Source organism: Mustelus asterias, chromosome 2 (assembly GCF_964213995.1).
Source record: "Mustelus asterias chromosome 2, sMusAst1.hap1.1, whole genome shotgun sequence".
NCBI classification, from domain to species: domain Eukaryota; kingdom Metazoa; phylum Chordata; class Chondrichthyes; order Carcharhiniformes; family Triakidae; genus Mustelus; species Mustelus asterias.
This window is the reverse complement of record NC_135802.1, coordinates 46,402,688-46,421,855: the sequence shown is the minus strand read 5'-3', so window position 1 is coordinate 46,421,855 and position 19,168 is coordinate 46,402,688. Positions and strand designations below refer to the sequence as shown.

The 19,168-nt window shown below is 44.2% G+C and overlaps 1 protein-coding gene across 3 annotated transcripts in view; it reads left to right on the top strand.

Annotated features, from left to right (window-relative positions):
- plxdc2b (plexin domain containing 2b) overlaps positions 1–19,168 on the top strand; it is a 404,160-nt gene that overhangs the window by 266,166 nt on the left and 118,826 nt on the right. For all 3 annotated transcript variants that reach the window (XM_078234670.1, XM_078234661.1, XM_078234678.1), the window contains 3 exons: positions 14,911–15,033; positions 16,619–16,737; positions 17,944–18,043. In XM_078234670.1, the coding sequence (XP_078090796.1) occupies positions 14,911–15,033; positions 16,619–16,737; positions 17,944–18,043 (342 nt within the window). The remainder of the gene's footprint in view (positions 1–14,910; positions 15,034–16,618; positions 16,738–17,943; positions 18,044–19,168) is intronic.

Here is a 19,168-nt window from a genome sequence, read left to right as displayed (position 1 = left end):
TAGTAAGATTAGACCAATATAATCAAAATTCAATTTTGTAGGTGAAGCTAGATGATTATAAGCTCCTGGCATGGACCATCATCCAACAGAAGTATAATCGATAAATCAGGCTCATGGTCCCAAAGGACTATCCTGTTGGTAGCAGAAATCATAGAATTGCCCTGTATAGTTTTTCCCTCATTAAAACTTTCTAACAGGTTAGTCATGAGAGCATCTCTCAAATAATTGATATTCGCCTGCCCATCGTTGAAGCACTTAAGCTCTAATCAGCAAATCACAAAATGGGGCATAATCACTTGCTGCAATTTTCAAACCATTATTTTGGGTGTGCAAAAACACAATAGTTCATGAAACAGCACCTCTCCAGCTGTCCTGTATCTATATTTAGTTGCAAGAGGTACGATATCTCCAGCAGATATTTTGGCCAGATCTGGGCACTGAGAAATGTGCCTCAGTCTGATACTTGGGTAAAACCATCTGTCGAGCTGGGTGGACAAGCTCATTTGTATCCCTATTGACAATTTTGGATGTTTTGAAGGCAGCATTAGACTGTCTATTGCATGGTAAATTATATCTAAGCAGCAGTGCAGGGGGGTTTCCATGGTTCTTTCGATCCTCAGTCTTGATCAGAATTGACATTTGCATGTTTTACTAAAATGTGGCTGTCTCTCTCTGTCTTCCATCCACCCTCTTGTGCATTAACCGATGTTCTATTCAAGCCCTCTGTTTTCCATCGATTTTGGTGCAATTGCTTTCACTTTACCCTTATGCGTTTTCCCTGACAAATTAAATTTACGTGAGGACTCCTTTAGTGATAAGAACACATCCCAGAATTCAGCCCACATGTCATCATTGGACAAGTTGAAGACCAGTAAAGATTTTTTAGTGCAATTAGGACTTGAACTGGAGTAGAAACCTCCGTTGACCTTTTAGACTCTGCTGAAAGAAACACCGTTGCCATGTTATTTCAAAGCAGTCTACTGTCTTATTGATTTCCGAGGAGGTCACAGCACTAAGTTAATTAGGAAAATACACTTACTGTGTGTTTCAGCACATATAGGAGAGCCACAGCTCGGACTTACACTTTTGTACCTGAACTTGAGTCAGTCAGTACTTCTCCAAATCAACATTCTCACAGTGTAGGCAACAATAAACTAGTGTCAGCATCAAATACCTTGGAAAAAATTATTCTGGGGACATGTTGGCAAAGACATTCGTGCACAACTAATATCTGCCAAAAGTGTGCAGAATAGGCAGATCATGATGTCAGTCAGTATCCATCACTGAATTTTTTTAAAAATTCATTCATAGGATGTGAGTGTCACTGAATAGGTTGCATTTATTGCCCATCCCTAATTGTCCTTGAGAAGGTGGTGGTGATGGGGTGCCAATCAAGTGGGCTGCTTTGTCCTAGATGCTGTCAAGCTTCTTGAATGTTGTTAGAACTGCACTCATTAAGACAAGTGGAAAATATTCCACCACACTCCTGACTTATACCTTGTCAATGGTGGACAGGCTTTGGCGAGTCAGGAGATGAGTTACTCGCCACAGGATTCCTAATCTTTGACCTGCTCTTGTAGCCACAATAATTATGTGGCTAGTCCAGTTCTGTTTCTGATCAAAGGCAACCCCAAGATGTTTATAATGGCGGATTCAATGATGGTAATGCCATTGAATGTCAAGGGATAATGGTTAGATGCTTTCTTATTGGAGATGGTCATTGCTTGGCACTTTTGTGGCACAAATCTACTTAGCACTTGTCAGCCCAAGACTGGATATTGTCCAAGTCTTGTTTCATTTGCACATGGACTGAGGAGTCACAATTGGTGCTGAACATTGTGCGGTCATCAGTAAACATCCCCACTCCTGACCTTATGATAAAGCAGCTGAAGATTATTGGGCCTAGGACACTACCCTGAGGGGCTCCTACAATGATGTCCTGGAGCTGACATGACTGAACTATAAAAACCATCTTCCTTTGTGCCAGGTATAACTCCAACCAATGGAGAGTTTTCCCCCGGTTGCCAGCGACTCCAGTTTTGCTCAGGCTCCTTGACGCCCCATTCAGTCAAGTGCTGCCTTGATGTCACGGGTAGTCATCTCAACTCACCTCTGGACCTGAACTGTTTTGTCCATGTTTAAACCAAGGCTGCAATGAGGTCAGGAGCTGAGTGACCCTGGCAGAATCCAAACTGAGCACCCGTGAGCAGGTTATAGCTAAGCAAGTGCCACTTGATGGTGCTATTGATGACCTCTTCCATCATTTTACTGATAATTCAGAATGGACTGATGGGGCGGTAATCGTCTGGGTTGTATTTGTCGTTTTTGTGTACAGGAAATACCTGGGCTATTTTCCACATTGCTGGGTAGATGCCACTGCTGCAGCTGTACTAAAACAGCATGGCTAGGGTATGGTAAGTTCTGGAGCGCAGGTCTTCAGTACTATTGCTGGAATATTGTCAGGGCCTAAAGCCTGTGCAGTATTCAGATCCTTCAGCTGTTTCTTGAAAACTGGCATCTGAGATGCTGGGCACCTCCGGAGTAGGCTGAGATGGATCATTCACTCCACACCTCTGGCTGAAAACTGCAGCAAGTACTTCAGCCTTATCTGTTGCACTGATGTGCTGGGCCCCTCCAGTATTGAGAATGGGGGTATTTGTGGGGCCTCCTCCTCCAGTGAGTTATTTAACTGTCCACCACCATTCACAACTGGATGTGGCAGGACTGCAGAGCTTATATCTGATCTATTGGCTATGGAATTGCTTAGCTCTCTCACTTGCTACTTATGCTGTTTGGCACGCAATTAATCCAGGTAGCTTCATCAAGTTGACAATTCATTTTTCGGTATGCCTGGTGCTGCTCCTGGCATGCCCTCTACACTCTCTTCACTGATCACCTGACTCAGTGGTATGGGTAGAGTGGAGGATATGCCGGGCCATGAGGTTACAGATTGTGGTTGAGGGCAATTCTGCTGCTGCTGATGACCCACAGTCCCTCATGGTTGCATAGTCTTGAGGTGCCAGACCTGTCACAATGTATCCCATTGAGCACGGTGATAGTACCACACAACATGATTAGAGGCTATCCTCAATGTCCAGAGGGTATCTTCAATTGATGTCAGTGATGCCATTTAGAAACTCAAAGCTCCAGCCAAAAGCTCTTTTAACCTTGCATAAATGTATTCACATTAAGCAGAGGGAAAAATCAGCCCCTTCACCATCCCCCAATCAGAGCTATTTAGAGGAATCGCCAACTACTTGCAAGTTAATAGCCAGTTTATTTGTTCTGACTTACTATGATTTGACCCGTGTTTGGTGGTTGGTATCACTTGTATCAGTGTTTCAAGTTGCAGAGGTTTACAGAGATTGGTGTGGCAGGTGCTGAAGACTTCTACCTGACTTCAAGGCTCACACAGAAAGCAATTGCCCCCAAACAAGGGTGGAATAGTACACATTCCCCTCTAAATGCAGCATGACTGGGAGAATAAGTAAAGGTCACACAGAGGTGCTGGAAGAGAGAGGAAGAGGGGGAGACAGAGTCTGGAGGATGAGGCCATATCTGACCAAGATGCCCAAGGACCAATCCTCCCACCAGAATGTCAGTGAGGAACAATGTTTGCGATGTCAGCAATTCAGGAAGCACATTCTCACTGAAATTTACCAAATCCTGAAATCACAATTCAACCTCAGAGTGGGGCCAAGACAGTGTTGCCAATTACTCTGGAGGTGACCATGGTGATTTTTTTTATGCATCTAAATTCTTCCAGGTTAGCTTTGAAAGTCACTGTTGCATCTCCTAGTTTGCCATCCGCTGTTGTATAAGGGAGGTCGAAGAGAGCTAACTGCATATTAGTCTCTCTTGCCATAGACCATTAGGTGAAACAGGAATGTGGTTTTACGAGAACTGCAGGCATCCCCATGATGCAGGGTGTCATTGGCTACACACACATGACTTTGCAGGCACTGCATGTCAATTCTGCCATATACTGGAACCAAAATGAATTCCCCTCCCTCAGGGTGTATGACCTTCGGCAGTGAAGCATGTAGGTCAATGCCTGGTAGCATGCTATCATTCTACAGCAATCAGCTGTCTTAAATGCATTCAGGCTACCATTGGAAAACCAAATGATGACTACTGTGCAACGAGGACAATCCGCTGACCACTTAGCTCACCCCTTTATTACACAGCCCACGCACACACACATGCAGCATGCATGATATGAAAACGATGCTGCCAGATGAATAAGATGGATCAGACCACCGGCATGCCAAAACATGCTTCTACTCAGCAGAACAGGTGTCACAATTTGTTGTGGTTTGTTGCCTGTAGACAATTCGCTATTATGAGGGGACAACCATTGCTACCAGCTACATGACAAGCAGGTGAGGAGTAGGAACATGTGGAAGAGCAGGAGGAAGAAGAGGAAAAAGGGCAGAGCTCACCTGGACGCCTCCGTTCTGTAGTTCGTTGGTATCTAAAATATGAAAGATACATGAGTAGGGTTGGGTTGAAGGGTGGATGGCAGGAAGCTTGAGGTGCAGCCTAACACCACCTACAGCTTGCACATCAGAAGAAGTTGTGGGAAAATGGGAAAAGTGAGATGTCTGAGGGGAATTAGGTATGAGGACTAAACAAAAGACTGCAGATGCTGGAAATTGGAAATAAAAACAGAAAATGCTGGAAATACTCTAGGTCAGGCAGCATCTGTCTGAGTATGAGGATCCTGTGCAATGGTTTGGTTTTAAGGCCACTACATTTTACTGGGCAATGATGCTAAATAGAAGTTACTTCCTTTGATTCCAAATCCATACCTGGATACTGTGGGGTTCTTCATCACCATCTTCAGCTGTTTCATCAATGATCTTCCGTCCACCGTAAAATCAGACGTGGGGATGTTCGCTGATGACTACACAATGTTCAGTATCATTTGTAACTCCACAGATACTGAAGCAGTCCATGTTTAAATGCAGCCAGACCTGAACAATATCCAGGCTTGGGCTGGCAAGTGGCAAATAACATTCGAACCACGCAAGTGCCAGGCAATGGTCATCTCCAACAGAAAAGAATCCAGCCATTGCCACTTGATATTCAGTGGCATTACCATCACTGAATCCCCCACTATCAATATTCTGGGGGCTGCCATTGACCAGAAATTGAACTGAACTAGCCATATAAATACTGTGGCTACAAGAGCAGAAATTGAACTGAACTAGCCATATAAATACTGTGGCTACAAGAGCAGGCTAGAAATCCAAGGGTGAGTAACTCACCTCCTGACTCCCCAATGCCTGTCCACCATCTACAAAGTACAAGTCAAGAGTGTAATGTAAAACTCTCCACTTGCCTGGATGGGTGCAGCTCCAACAGCACTCAAGAAGCTCAACACCATCCAGGACAAAGCAGTCCACTTGTTTGGCACCACATCCATCACCGAAGCACAGCGGCAGCCGTACCTAGTAGATGCACTGCAGGAATTCACAAAGGCTCCTTAGATAGCACCTTGCAAACCCACAACTGCTACCATCTAGAAGGACAAGAGCAGCAGATACCTTGGAACACCACCACCTGGAAGTTCACCTCCAAGCCAGTCAGCATCCTTGGAAACATATCGCCTTTCCTTCTATGTCGCTGGGTCAAATTCTGGAACTCCCTCACTAACAGTACTGTGTGTACCTACACCACATAGGCTGCAGCAATTCAACAAGACAGCTCACCACTGCCTTTTCAAGCGCAATTAGGGATGTGGACCTCGCCAGCAATGCCCTTGAATGAATAAAGAAAACCTGTTTGCAATAGTAGTATAAAAATAATTGACAAAATGATCAGGGATCAGCAATTACAGTTACTTCAGTGTTCTTTCAGAGGACCTCTGTCTGGTTGTGGATCCCCTGTGTATCTGCAGATGTTACACAGACCTAATGCCGCCTCCGAGAAGGGACTATTTACAGGTACTGTGAGCCAGTGAGTGCACCGAGCCTTTCCAACCAGAAACTTACAAAGGCATTAAGGTAGTTGACTTTATCAACAAGCTTGGCTTTCTTCAACAACTGCAGTAAATAATCAATTTTTTAAAGGTTTTGCAGTAAATTCAGACCATAGATCTACAGGGAATACTTGTAGCTTGTTGGCAAAGGTCGGTTTTTGCTGGAGCTGTTTACATCCTGCACTAAAGAAGTGGCAGAAATGGCACAAGTTGCTTGTGAGTTGTAGTTTATATCATATAAATCTGTTCATGACATCAGGAATTGTCTGGAATGTCAGTGGAGTGTAACCTTTCAAAATAGGGTAATCGAGATGGACAGATAACTCCACTATATACAACCAGGGTTGACAACAATGTGTTACAAAAAATAAGTGATTTTCTTTCTTGGGAAACCACGGACAGTGCTTAAAAGCAAATCATACTGAGGTGAATTACCACAATATTTAGGTAGATGTTTTCACAGTTGATTTTGTGAAAACAAAATATTGAAAGGAATTGTGAGGGATGGCTATGTACGGTTACTCTAGAGAAAACAATCACTAAAATCTGTATAACACGGTGATTATTCTGCTTTGAATCTGAATGTTCTTGTTAGAGAAATACATTGTCAAAAGAGACATACCACTTCCCCCTCCGCCAAGTAAAGGAGATTGAAATCAGTCAGCAGAGGCCGGTATCCCTTCACCAGATTCCCTTTTATTTACAAGCTTTGTTTAAGTTCATACAATGCTACAAGCTCTGAGTCAGCATTCAGAGTGCAAGGAGACCTGACGCTCCCAGATATATATACACAACAAAGGGCTCCCTGATTGGACAAGCAACAAAGAGCTCAATCAGGGGCTTCTTTTCGTGGGAGCTCAATCAGGGAGTCCATATACTAAGAAGCCAACCTCAATGGCCTTATTGAAGTCATTACAGAGATTATTGGCTGTTGTAATTGCCCCCTAATGTGAAAATGTTGGGTGTTACTTTAGCGTGTGCATGCGGTCGCAGGGACATAAAATATGAACGGACCACCTTTGACCATAAGTCCAACATCTTGATGTCGATTTTGATGTTACCCACGACAGAAACCACAGAGGGTGGATTTCTGACATTGAGATGGTGGAATTGAGGCATTTGAAAGGCCAATTAACTGCAATTTCCCGACACATCACTAATATTACCAATGGAGCAGGGAGTCATGTCGGTTCAGGGCCCCGCCTGGGAAACAAGGCAGCAAGGAAGCTGGAACCAATGCTGGCTCTCTCAAGATGCCATTAGGAGAGCCAATGTGTGGGGCAGGAAGGCTGGTACACAGTGGGCATTGCCGGCAGTGGTGGGTGAAGGTGCCAGGACTATCCAACCATGCTGCAAGCATCACATTGGAGCAGTGGCGATTACTCTGAGGAATGAACTCAGGGAGAAGTTAGGTAGGTGGGTGGAGGGTTGGGGTGGTTATCTACAAAGAAGGCCTCAGAATAAGAGCTAAACCACATGTAATAGATTTCAACCACCCATGCCTTGGAGACCCCAGTGAGGAGGCTCAGAGGGAAGGAGTTCCGGGTGGAGACACATCAGCAATCTCAGGGTCAGCCTCAGGATGGGCATGCCAGGCATACTGGCTCATGTCAACAGGCCCATATGTGCAGAAGAAGAGAGAGAATGTACTGCCTGAGGTGGAAATATCCCCAGGTGTCTAAGCGGTAGAGTCAGCAAAGACAGCAACTCTCCAGGGAGGCCACCACTGATCACTACATTATGCTGCAGGATAAGCTGAGGCCCACAAGGACTAATTGACACCGTATGTCAGTGGCTCTGAAGATCATGGCTTCCGGCCCCTACGCCTTTGAGTCCCAGGGCTCCACTGGAGATATATGTGGGATCTCCACGTCTGCAGCCCATCAGTGCTTCAACAAGGTGGGTTGGCAATTATGTGTATTACTGCACTGATCTACAGGATCAGGAGGAGAGGTCCATCGGTTTTGGAGCCGGCTTAATTTCCCATGTGCGGGGTATTGTTGACTGCACCCATGTGGCCATCAAGGCTCCCATTGACCAGTCAGCAGCTTTACTGAAGACAGCGCCAGGCATTGTTTGAGTGAATCCCAACATCTACACGCAGGTTGTTCCAAATATGTTTCACACCAGCATGTTTTGCCAATGGTGCCACGGAGAATCGGGTCTGGGTGGTCGGACCTTCATCTGCAAACCATTGTGGAATGCAAATGAGTTTCACACCAGCCTCCAGCAGATTTCCCATCCTGCCACAGTGGGCACTAGCGGAAGATCCCACTGTATACTCATGCAGGCTGAAACTGATTTTTGGGCCTTCCGCCGAATTTTACCCCCCTCCCCCTTCCCCGGCAGCCATTGAACCCATCAGCCGGAGCTTGGGAGAGTTCTGCCCAAAGGGCCATCATCAGGGCAGAAGCAATCTAGTCACTTCAGCGGGGCAAGAGAATCCCAGCCTTTGCCAACACATTCTGTCAGTCAACTTTTACTTTCCCATTTGTCAAAGGCTCCAAAGCCGATGGACCTGTTTGTATCTTCTTTCTATTCTGTTGAAAGATCACCGAGTGCAAAAATATTCTTAATGAAGCTGAGACGTCTCTCATTATTTTAAAATCCGAGTGGTTCTCTCAGGAATTTATCGGACAATTACCACAGAAATCACAGTTGTACTATAGGAAATACATCAACCAAATAGGTCACAGCCAAGTACCAGAAGCAACAATGTGATCCTGATCTGATAATCTGTTGATGCGGGTTGAGAAATAAATATTAGCCAAGGCACTGGGTTGACGTGAGAGAGTACACAAGACCTTCGTTTAACATCTCATGAGGAACAGCATCTCCGACAATGCACTGAAGTGTCAGTCTGGATTTGTGTCTGTAATGATACTGGAACTTACAACCTTGTAAATCAGATGCAAGATTGCCACCCACTGAGCCATGGCTGACACTGTGATTGAGGGAGCGCTGTAATCAAAACCACTGGAACAGAGATTCACCTGCTCATTATCTCATTGCTTTTTGCCATTGCCATTTACGTGACCATGCGTGCGCAAAGTGGCTGTCGTGCTTCCGTATATCGCAATAGGGACTGTCCTTCAAAATCACCTTATTTACCGTAAAGCCCATTAGAACATCCTGAAGATATGAAGGATGTGAAATTAATCTGAGTTATTTTGTTCCTTTCTTTATTGGAGGTGTTGTGTGGAGGAGCTAAGTAGTGGGGAGATTATGAAACATTAAAGTTAGTGGCAGTGAGTGGAGAAAAGGTTACAATGACAAATGGGTCGTAAAAGTTGACTGGCAGAATGTGTTGGCAAAGGCTGGGATTCTCTGGTCCCGCTGAAGTGACTAGAGATATGGCGGAGCGCCAAATTCTCCGTTCTTGCTGGCAGCAGCGGCGGGGCGTACGAGACCCGAGAAATCCAGCCAATATCAAAATATCATCCTCCATGTAATTATATAAAGAATGGATAATTAAAACATAAGTATCACCTCATGATATCGATAATGCAACCATTTTATCATAGAATCCCTACAGTGCAGGAGGAGGCCATTCAGCCCATTGGGTCAGCACTGACCCCTAACAGAGCACAGTACTCAGGCTGTATCCCTGTAACCCTGCGTATTTACATCACTTATCCCCTAAACAACACATTTTTGGTCACTAAGGGGCAATTTAGCATGGCCAATCCACCTAGGTGTGGGGTAGTAAGATATGTGGCAAATAACTGCACCGTGGAACTCTGAGACAGCTTTCTGTATAGTTGCAAAGCAGCTGAGGATATCATGTGTGAATTAGGTGGCTGCTCAGTTCATGTTGGTCCACTAGGAGAACTCAGATTCCACAGTATTGACTGCGAGGCGACTAAATGGCGAAAAATGTATGACGTCTAATATTTTGACTTTATTAAAGCATACCTTATGGTTCAATGTTGTAAATACTAAACACAAATGAATGGGAATATATCTTCCTCATTTGATTCCAAGATGGGGAAGTTTCCTCTGAACTGTTTCCATTCCACAATCTAACTTCACCGGAAGTACAATATAAGCTACTTCAAGTGGCACCACAGAAATAACCTCTGAATAAATTCGCCCCTATGTATCTGTCACCATTTGTGTAAAATGGTCTCCCTGAATCACCCGTGTGCAATGTTTCAGATATTTCCACCAAAGAAGTTCTTTCAGTTAACTCACATACAAGACTTGTCTGAAATAATACTGTGCGGGGAAAAGAGCACAAAACAATCAAGCAGTACTATCATTTAAAATGTTACCTGCCCGTTGGTTTATCTGCAATTAGCTTACCTTGTATTGATTGAATGAACTGATCGGGATGACTTTGCTCGAATAGGGTTAAGTTGAAACCACAGTTCCTTCTGCCTCCCCTCCATGACCCCCACCACCCCACACCAGGTGGAATATAAGGTACCAATGAATGCTTATTTGGAGTTAACTAATGGACTAATGGGTCTCTCCCATGGATTGTGCAGTTGAGATTTGTAACATACCCGAGTTTCTCCAAAATAAAAGAGCTGGAAAAATGTTCAGGATAATAAATAGGAATCTAGTTTTGGTAAGTTTGATGCATTCTGACATAAGGAAGTCAGGGTAAACTTTGAAAGAATACAGGACCAAATACACATTAGGATCATTAAAACATCTTGTATTTTGGCAATGATGTTAAGTATTCATTATATTTCACAGAACTGGCTGGACTCTCAGTTTACAGGTGGGTAAAAACCAAGACGGTAGCTGCTTTTTTTCCTCTGTAGTAAACAGCACAAATTAAAAACACTAACATGCACTTTTATAATCATAGAATCGTGGAGGCGATTCTCCCAAAAGTGCTGAATTGCTGGGAAAACTGTTCTAAATCCTGTTTGTTCTGTCAGTTCAGCTTCTCACCTGAATCTCCGCACTCTGTGCACTGAAGAGGTCCCAGTCGGGAATCTCATTAAAAACCCAGAGTGGCGGGGCCTATTGCACCGGGGTCTGACAGTTCTGGAGCTCTGCGCATGTGCAGTGGCCCCAAACTGTCAAACTCCCGTTTTCTGGCTAGCTCGATCGCTGGCCAGCCTGGGATCCCCACAGTGCTGCCCCTCCAGCCCCCCCATGACCCGATCGCGGCCCCCACAGCAATTCCCGGGCTAAGCCTGACCCCCCCTGTCCCGGAGCACCCCGATACCCAGGCCCCTCCCCCTAGCAGTGGTGATCCATCCACCCTGGCAGTCCCCCGCACCCCCAGCCCACCCCAATCACTGCCCCCACTCCATCCCACACCGATCGCCATGCAGACTGGCAGCGGGACCCACCATCCCCACCAATTGCCCTTGGCCCCACCCACAATAGGCCCCGCCCTTTTGGCACTGCCCCATGCCCGGTGGGCAGTGCCAAGGTACCCCTTGGGCATGGGCACTTTGCCCCTTCGGCAGTGCCAGGGGCACAGGCTGGCACCACCCCCCACCGCCCAACCCCGTGGGGTCCCCGAATGCCCCTTCCTTCATTCCAGTGGGGTCTCCCGCTAGCTCCCCGAACATGGGGAGCTAGTCTGAACCCCGCTGGAATGAAGTACTCCTGGCGGGTGGGAGATTCGATCGGGACCTGAAAGATCCCGATAATTAATAAAAATGCATATTTAAAATAGATTAAAAACAGATTGAAATGACTTACCTGCCTTCCTGCCGGTTTCCAGCGTGGTCTGACCGGAGACTGTTCACCGGCTCTGGGAGATACGCATTGATCTTCTGCTATTAACACCTACTCTGGAATAATGCTTTGTCACTTTACTACTACCGTAACCAGTCTCTTTGCCTTTTGTTACATGACATCTTTGTCATTTAACCTCCCCTACCCTTTAACCTATCCCTGATCTTCCCTTTCGCTCCACCATTTTCAACAGCATAAAGCCCATCATATTTCCACCTCTCTTCAGAGTGAAAGGAGTGTCATATTGGACTTAAAACATTGGCCATAACTTGCTAGCCGTTCACCCCAGCAGGTCTCACCTGGTGGTGTGGGGTGCAGTCAATGTGAAATCCCTTTAAGAACATAAGAACATAAGAAATAGGAGCGGGAGTAGGCCATCTAGCCCCTCAAGCCTGCTCCGCCATTCAATAAGATCATGGCTGATCTGATAGTGGGTTCAGTTCCACTTATCCGCCCGCTCCCCATAACCCTTAATTCCCTTAATGGTTAAAAATCTATCTATCTGTGACTTAAACACATTTAACGAGGCAACCTCTACTGCTTCATTGGGCAGAGAATTCCAAAGATTCACTACCCTCTGGGAGAAGAAGTTCCTCCTCAACTCTGTTCTAAATTGACTCCCCCGTATTTTGAGGCTATGCCCCCTAGTTCTTGTTTCTGTTGTAAGTGGAAATAACCTCGCTGCTTCTACCCTGTCTAGCCCCTGCATATCTTATATGTTTCTATGAGATCTCCCCTCAACCTTCTAAACTCCAATGAGTACAGGCCCAGTCTACTCAATCTCTCCTCATCAACTAACACCCTCATCTCCGGAATCAACCCGGTGAACCTTCTCTGTATCCCCTCCAAAGCTAATATATCCTTTCTTAAATAAGGGGACCAAAATTGTACACAGTACTCCAGGTGCGGCCTCACCAGTACCCCGTACAGTTGCAGCATGACCTCCCTGCTTTTATACTCCATCCCTCTCGCGATAAAGGCCAACATTCCATTTGCCTTCTTGATTACCTGCTGCACCTGCAAACTGAGTTTTTGTGATTCATGCACAAGGACCCCCAGGTCCCTCTGCACAGTAGCATGTTGTAATTTTTCACCGTATAAATAATAGTCCAATTTACTATTATTCCTTCCAAAGTGGATAACCTCACACTGACCAATGTTATACTCCATCTGCCAGATCCTTGCCCACTCACTTAGCCTATCCAAATCTCTCTGCAGACTCTCTGTGTCCTCCACGCAATTTGCTTTCCCACTCATCTTTATGTAATTCGCAAACTTTGTTACCCTACACTCGGTCCCCTCCTCCAGATCGTCTATGTATATGGTAAACAGTTGAGGCCCCAGCATCGATCCCTGCGGCACGCCACTAGTCACTGATTGCCAACCGGAAAAGCACCCATTTATTCCGACTCTCTGCTTTCTGTTAGATAGCCAATCCTCAATCCACGCGAACACTTTACCCCCAACTCCATGTATCTTTATCTTATGCAGCAACCTTTTGTGAGGCACCTTATCGAATGCGTTCTGGAAATCTAAATACACCACATCCACCGTTCCCCTCTGTCAACCGCACTCGTTATATCCTCAAAAAATTCCAGTAAATTAGTCAAACATGACTTTCCCTTCATGAATGTATGCTGCGTCTGCTTGATTGAACCATTCTTTTCCAGGTGTCCTGCTATTTCTTCCTTAATGATAGATTCCAGCATTTTCCCAACTACGGATGTTAAGCAAACTGGCCTGTAGTTACCCGCCTTTTGTCTACTTCCTTTTTTAAACTTTGACAGCGGTGGGACCAGAAGATCCCGACATCGGCGAGTGGCGAGTTAGCCACCTCCCAACATGAGAAACATGCAGTGAAGAGACCAGAGAATCTCGCCTGTTAACTCTGCTCCTCTTTCCACAGTTGTTGCCAAACCTGCTGACCTTTTCCAGCACTTTCTGTTTTTATTTCAGATCTTCAGCATTCACAGTATTTCACCTTTAGTTTAGTAAACTGGCTGACTTGTGGTTTGTCAAACTCCTCAACTGTGGTAGAACTGAGTATTTTGTTCTGTTCAGTTTTCTTTATAATCGTTCTTATGAAGTTTAGTTCTAGACCAGTGACGATAAACCTGTTTGAACAGAACTGTCCTAATACACTTACCAGATAGTTGTAGGATGTCTAGTGCTGAATTTCTACTAATGATTTTCTTTTTCAGATCCTGGTTTGCAATTTGTCACCTTGTACACCCATGTGTGGCATTAATAATCTTAAATCAGGCATCTTTGAATGTCCAATCTGATCAAAATCCAACCCACTTCAGGCTCTCTCATCCTACTCCAAGTTTTATGTAATTATGCTTAAATTCTCTCGCACAAATGTATCTATCTGCCTGTCTCTCCCTCAGCACGCACTGTATTTCTTATTCTGGGATCTGTAGCCTCCATAAGACCATAAGTCTTAGGAGCAGAATTAGGCCACTTGGCCCATCGAGTCTGCCCCGCCATTCAATCATGGCTGATATTTTTCTCATCCCCATTCTCCTGCCTTTGCCCCATAACCCCTGATCCCCTTATTAATCAGGAACCTATCTATCTCTGCCTTAAAGACACTCAATGACCTGGCCTCCACAGTCTTCTGCGGCAAAGAGTTCCACAGATTCACCACTCTCTGGCTGAAGAAATTCCTCCTCCATGCTCAAGCTTTTATCTGTGTCTGATTCATTAACCCTTACTTTCCATTCATCTGGTTTCCTGATGTCCTGAGCTGGCTCTGTGACATGGTGTAAGGACAAATCCATCAAATCGTGATGTTCAAATGATTGTATTCAGGTACTGCTCGCCGATATGGCATGAGGTATTTCCGGTTGCAGCCAAATGAGGTCAACGTAAACATTTCTCAATTTATTTTCATGTCTCAGCACTTTCCTTGAACGTTTTTCATGGTTGAAGGATAGGTGAATGAGGGGATATGGGAACAAGCTGAACACATGGGCTTAGGGTTACTAGTGTGGAGGATAAACACTAACATAGACTGAGAATGATGAAAAGTCTATTTCTGAATTGTGATTTCGATGTAACAGTTTGCTTTAAGATTTTTGCTTCTCTTTGGTGAAGAAATACAGTTGCTTCATTAATTGTTCAATGAGAGTTGCATTATTTAGATGATTTAAAATTATGTGATTTTTATGATTTTATTGTACATTGAGTCTAGTTTCATAGAATCTTCTGCCTTATAGGTTTTATCTACACGGGGGAAGTTGTACACCGCATGTTAACAGCTACACAGTACATCGCACCACTGATGGCTAATTTTGACCCAAGTGTGTCCAGGAATTCAACAGTCAGATATTTTGACAATGGTAAGAATTAGGCAGAGTGCTTTGAAAACATAAATAAATCATATTTTGTTCTCTAAAATATGACTAGAAATTATTAGGGGGAAACCACTTGGGGTTAGATTGGATGAATAACTGAACAGATATAAGTAAATGCTTTAGAATGATGATTCTGAACCACTTGTTGAGCTGATTATGCTGCAGTTGTTTGCTCTTATTGCTAACACTTGTCATTCTAATCAGCTTAGCTGATTGTATAAGAATGCACAAGAACCTCACCACAGAATTTTCACTGGGGCAACCATTTCCCCAAGGGCTTTCTCCTATTGTGTATTCAGGAGTGGGCTGCCTGCAGATAACGCTACAGTATTAACTCACAATTCCTCTCACACTGAAGCAGCTCATGGCAGCCTTCAGCAAGATCTGGACAACACCCAGGATTGGGCTGAGAAGCGGCAGATACCAGAAGTGCTAGCGGGTGAGAAAAATGGGGTGAAAGCCGTCAGCCCTGAGGATGACTTCTTTTGCCATATTTGTAGCTACGCAGTGAAAAAACGTTAAGGGGTGGGTTCCACCACCTCCCGCTTTTTAAAAGATCAGGGCATCCGATTTAGAAAAATAAAAATAGAACCCTCCCCGCCGCATGCAACCACCTCCCCACCATGGAATTCCCAAACCCCAGCCCCCCACCACAGAACTAGCCTCGCCACCCCCCGACCCGCCCCGCCCCAGCATTGCCCCCACAGAACCTCATGACCCTCTCCCTCATGGAGGCTGTACTCACCTGTGCGTTTCTGATGGGTTCTGCTCACCAGGTGCATGTCATGGAGAACCTGTCGTGATTCATGTTGGCGTGAAAGAATAATTTAACGAGGAGGGACTATCAGGCGTAAAGGCCTGCTAATGATATTCAAATCTATGCAAATAGCGATCCTGGTGTTCCACCTCGGGATACCCGTTATGCCAGCGGCAGGGGTCGGGAACAATCACCATGGGAACACCCGCTGGCGTAAAGGCCACTTTGAGACTCCTACGGAACTGTCCGCCCCTGCCACCAATACCACTCCCTGGAAAACACGTGTCCTCCTCATTGGTTCAAATAAGCAAGGAAGCTAATTAGGTTGAGGTCCTTTGAACTCCTTTCCTGCCTCCTGTTCCCTTTGAAGCCAAAGGGTTTTCACACTTTTTAGAAAAGTCACAGGAAATGTCTTTACACATTAATGACTCTTTACTCGCCACCTCTGGAGATAAGTGTCTGACGAGGCTTGAATAAATACAGAAAGCTGCCATATTGTCTGTCCATACTTTTTGAAAAAAGCATTTAGTCTCAATTGAAAGGTTTGGAAACAGAAAGCTACCTATTTAGAAGTTTAATAAAATAGGATTCTACCTACTACCTTCAGCTGCAAATAGTTGAAAATTGCCTTTTTACCTTCTTTGCCTTCTATAATATGAAAAATGGAAAACTTGTATCATCCAAAATGCTGTGAGTGCACCAAATAGTTAAAACAAGTTCCCTCTGAAGCACCATTCCCTTGCCAGACAACTGCATCTCTCAATGTATTCATTGGTGCGATATACATTTGTATATATATTTTTTTGTGTACAGGTACTGCTCTGGTTGTACAATGGGATAATGTTCACCTACAGGATAACTACGATTTAGGAAGCTTCACTTTCCAGGCCACCTTGCACATTGATGGACGAATTGTCTTTGGTTACAAAGAGGTGAGATATTCTGCTACTTTAGAATCTGTGTTGACATTCTTCATTCTTTGGAAGATCAAAGCTATAATGTGCAGAAGCCAATCCCACCCCACCCCCCCCCCCCCCCCCCCAAAGGAAGTTGTTTGATTAACCTCATAAAATGGTTGTCAAAGCCAGGTTAGAATGGAGAATTCGTAGCCAGCCATTTTGAGTTATAGTCAGACCAATGAAGGTTTTCATTTTGTTTGACCTTATTGACCCTACGGTTTCGGTCTTGCTTGTCTCCCAGAATGGGAGTGGGCAGGGAGCAGAGCAGGTTAATTCCCCAGATCCCTTCCCCCTCTTTCTAGTTGTAAAGAAATTAAATTTCAAAGACTTTCTATTACTCACACAATGAGTCCTTTTTTTGTGACATTGGCTGTCTGTAAAGGACATTCCACATTTTATCATATCTGAGGCAATGATGACAAGGGGTGATGAAGTCAAAATATTAATTTTCTTCTACATTTTCAAGGAAGATCCTAAGGGGGGAAGTGGATAAATAAAAAGGCCAGAGCCAGTACAATTGCTGCAACACAGAATGTCTCATCATTCTTACACATTAATAAATTTTAAATTATTCGTTCGTCCAGTTTGAGACAGTCTAATTGATTTTTACAAAAATAAGCTGGCTTGTCTCCACCTCTTATTCCATCCAAAAGCAAAATGCTATCTATAAATAGTTGTCAATACTGAGTACACAGATAAGTGGGGAGGTCTGATTACTCGTATTTTACGTTGAGGATGGGCTGATCCATTTTAGCACTCACCATTTGTGACATCATTTTTATCAGCAGTATTTCAATCCATTTATTTTACAGAAAGTAGTTATTTACAAAGAGGACTTTGTTCAAATTGAAGAATCAATCATTCACTGATAAAGTGTGAGCCCAAGGATGGCTGATTCTGAAGTGCGACTTGATTTATGGCCATGTTATTGTTTGGAATTGTAATACATTTTGCATACGGCAGTATTTTCTGAAGGTAACTGCAATTGAACTGCTGAGGTAGTTGTACCATTTTGGACATTTTTTTTACATTTAACTTTGGGAAGATGCTGCTTTATTCCAATGTAGCCCCCTGTCATCCATAAACAGTAAACTGAAAGCAGCAGAAAATCGCTGCTCTTTGTTGAAATGCCTGAAGAAATTACACCCATCCATTCATATTGATTCTTCTGCCCTCCAGATTCCCATTTCCGTGACACAGATAAACTCGGCCAATCACCCAGTCAAAGTGGGACTCTCAGACGCATTTGTGGTTGTCCACAAAATCCAACAGATTCCCAGTAAGTGAAGTTACATTTGTTTTGTTAGCTGACCACGTACTGCGTGAACCATAAGAAACATTAGCTGAGATCTGTGTTCGGGAAAGAAGTTTGCTTTTTAAAATATAGCCAATAGAGTTCTATATTATAAGAAACATTACTTTTGGAAGTTGATATTTGCGTTTAGTTGCAGAAATGTTGGGCATTTAGACAGCGTGTGTGTGGTATTTTTTAGATATAAGTATTTCCTGCATTATTATGACTCAATGAAAACAGAGACAGGACAGGAACAGTTGCTCATGGAACTTAAGCCACTTGGAAAGAAGAAATGCAATCACAGTGTCATACAGCACAGCAGGAGCCCATTCAGGCCATCAAACCGGCGCCAGTTGACAGTAGTTACTCGGCAATGCTAAAACCATTTTGGTTTCAGATTTGCAGCAGGCTATACAACTTGCACTGTTCGTGGAGGATTACCCAGGTTATGAACAGCTGAAATCGCAGATATTCTCAGCCATAGCGTATCGGTGCACACGGAAAATGAGGCCATTAGCATGCAATTTTTACCACACTGTGGCTCACCCGAATGGTTAAGTACATTTGGCCTGAGCAACTCCAGTTTCTTTCAATATCGATGTCCTTTTGGTGGCTTTGTGTTTGTGATGTTAAATCAACCAAAGCTCCAGTCGATTACTGTCAAAGTGAAATGAAAGTCTAGTCACCTCAGCTTACTTGTAGTTTCATTGGAATGCTCAGGGAATCTCAATTGCCTGGCCTTTGTCTGCGAGTAACACAATTTATAATTCCTATTGATACTTTTTTTTCATTCAGTTGAATATGGTATTGATCTCTCTGGACGTTATCATGCCAAACCTTTCCTAATTCTGTCACGATGATGCCTTGTGTTAGTGAAATATAAACTGCGTATTTCAAGTGTGTGCTTCATTAAGAAACGTTGAATTCTTCTAAGTACTTTGCAAGGTGGAAATTGAGCATTCAGGTAGGATTGGCTGATAAATTCTATACCTGCACAATTACAGATGCAGAATGTTTGGTCAGGTGGGAAAAGCTGTCTGAAACTCACCGGCTTTGCAGATGCCTTTTCCCGCCTGATTAGGCGGCACAGCCAGCTGGAGGGGCGGGGCC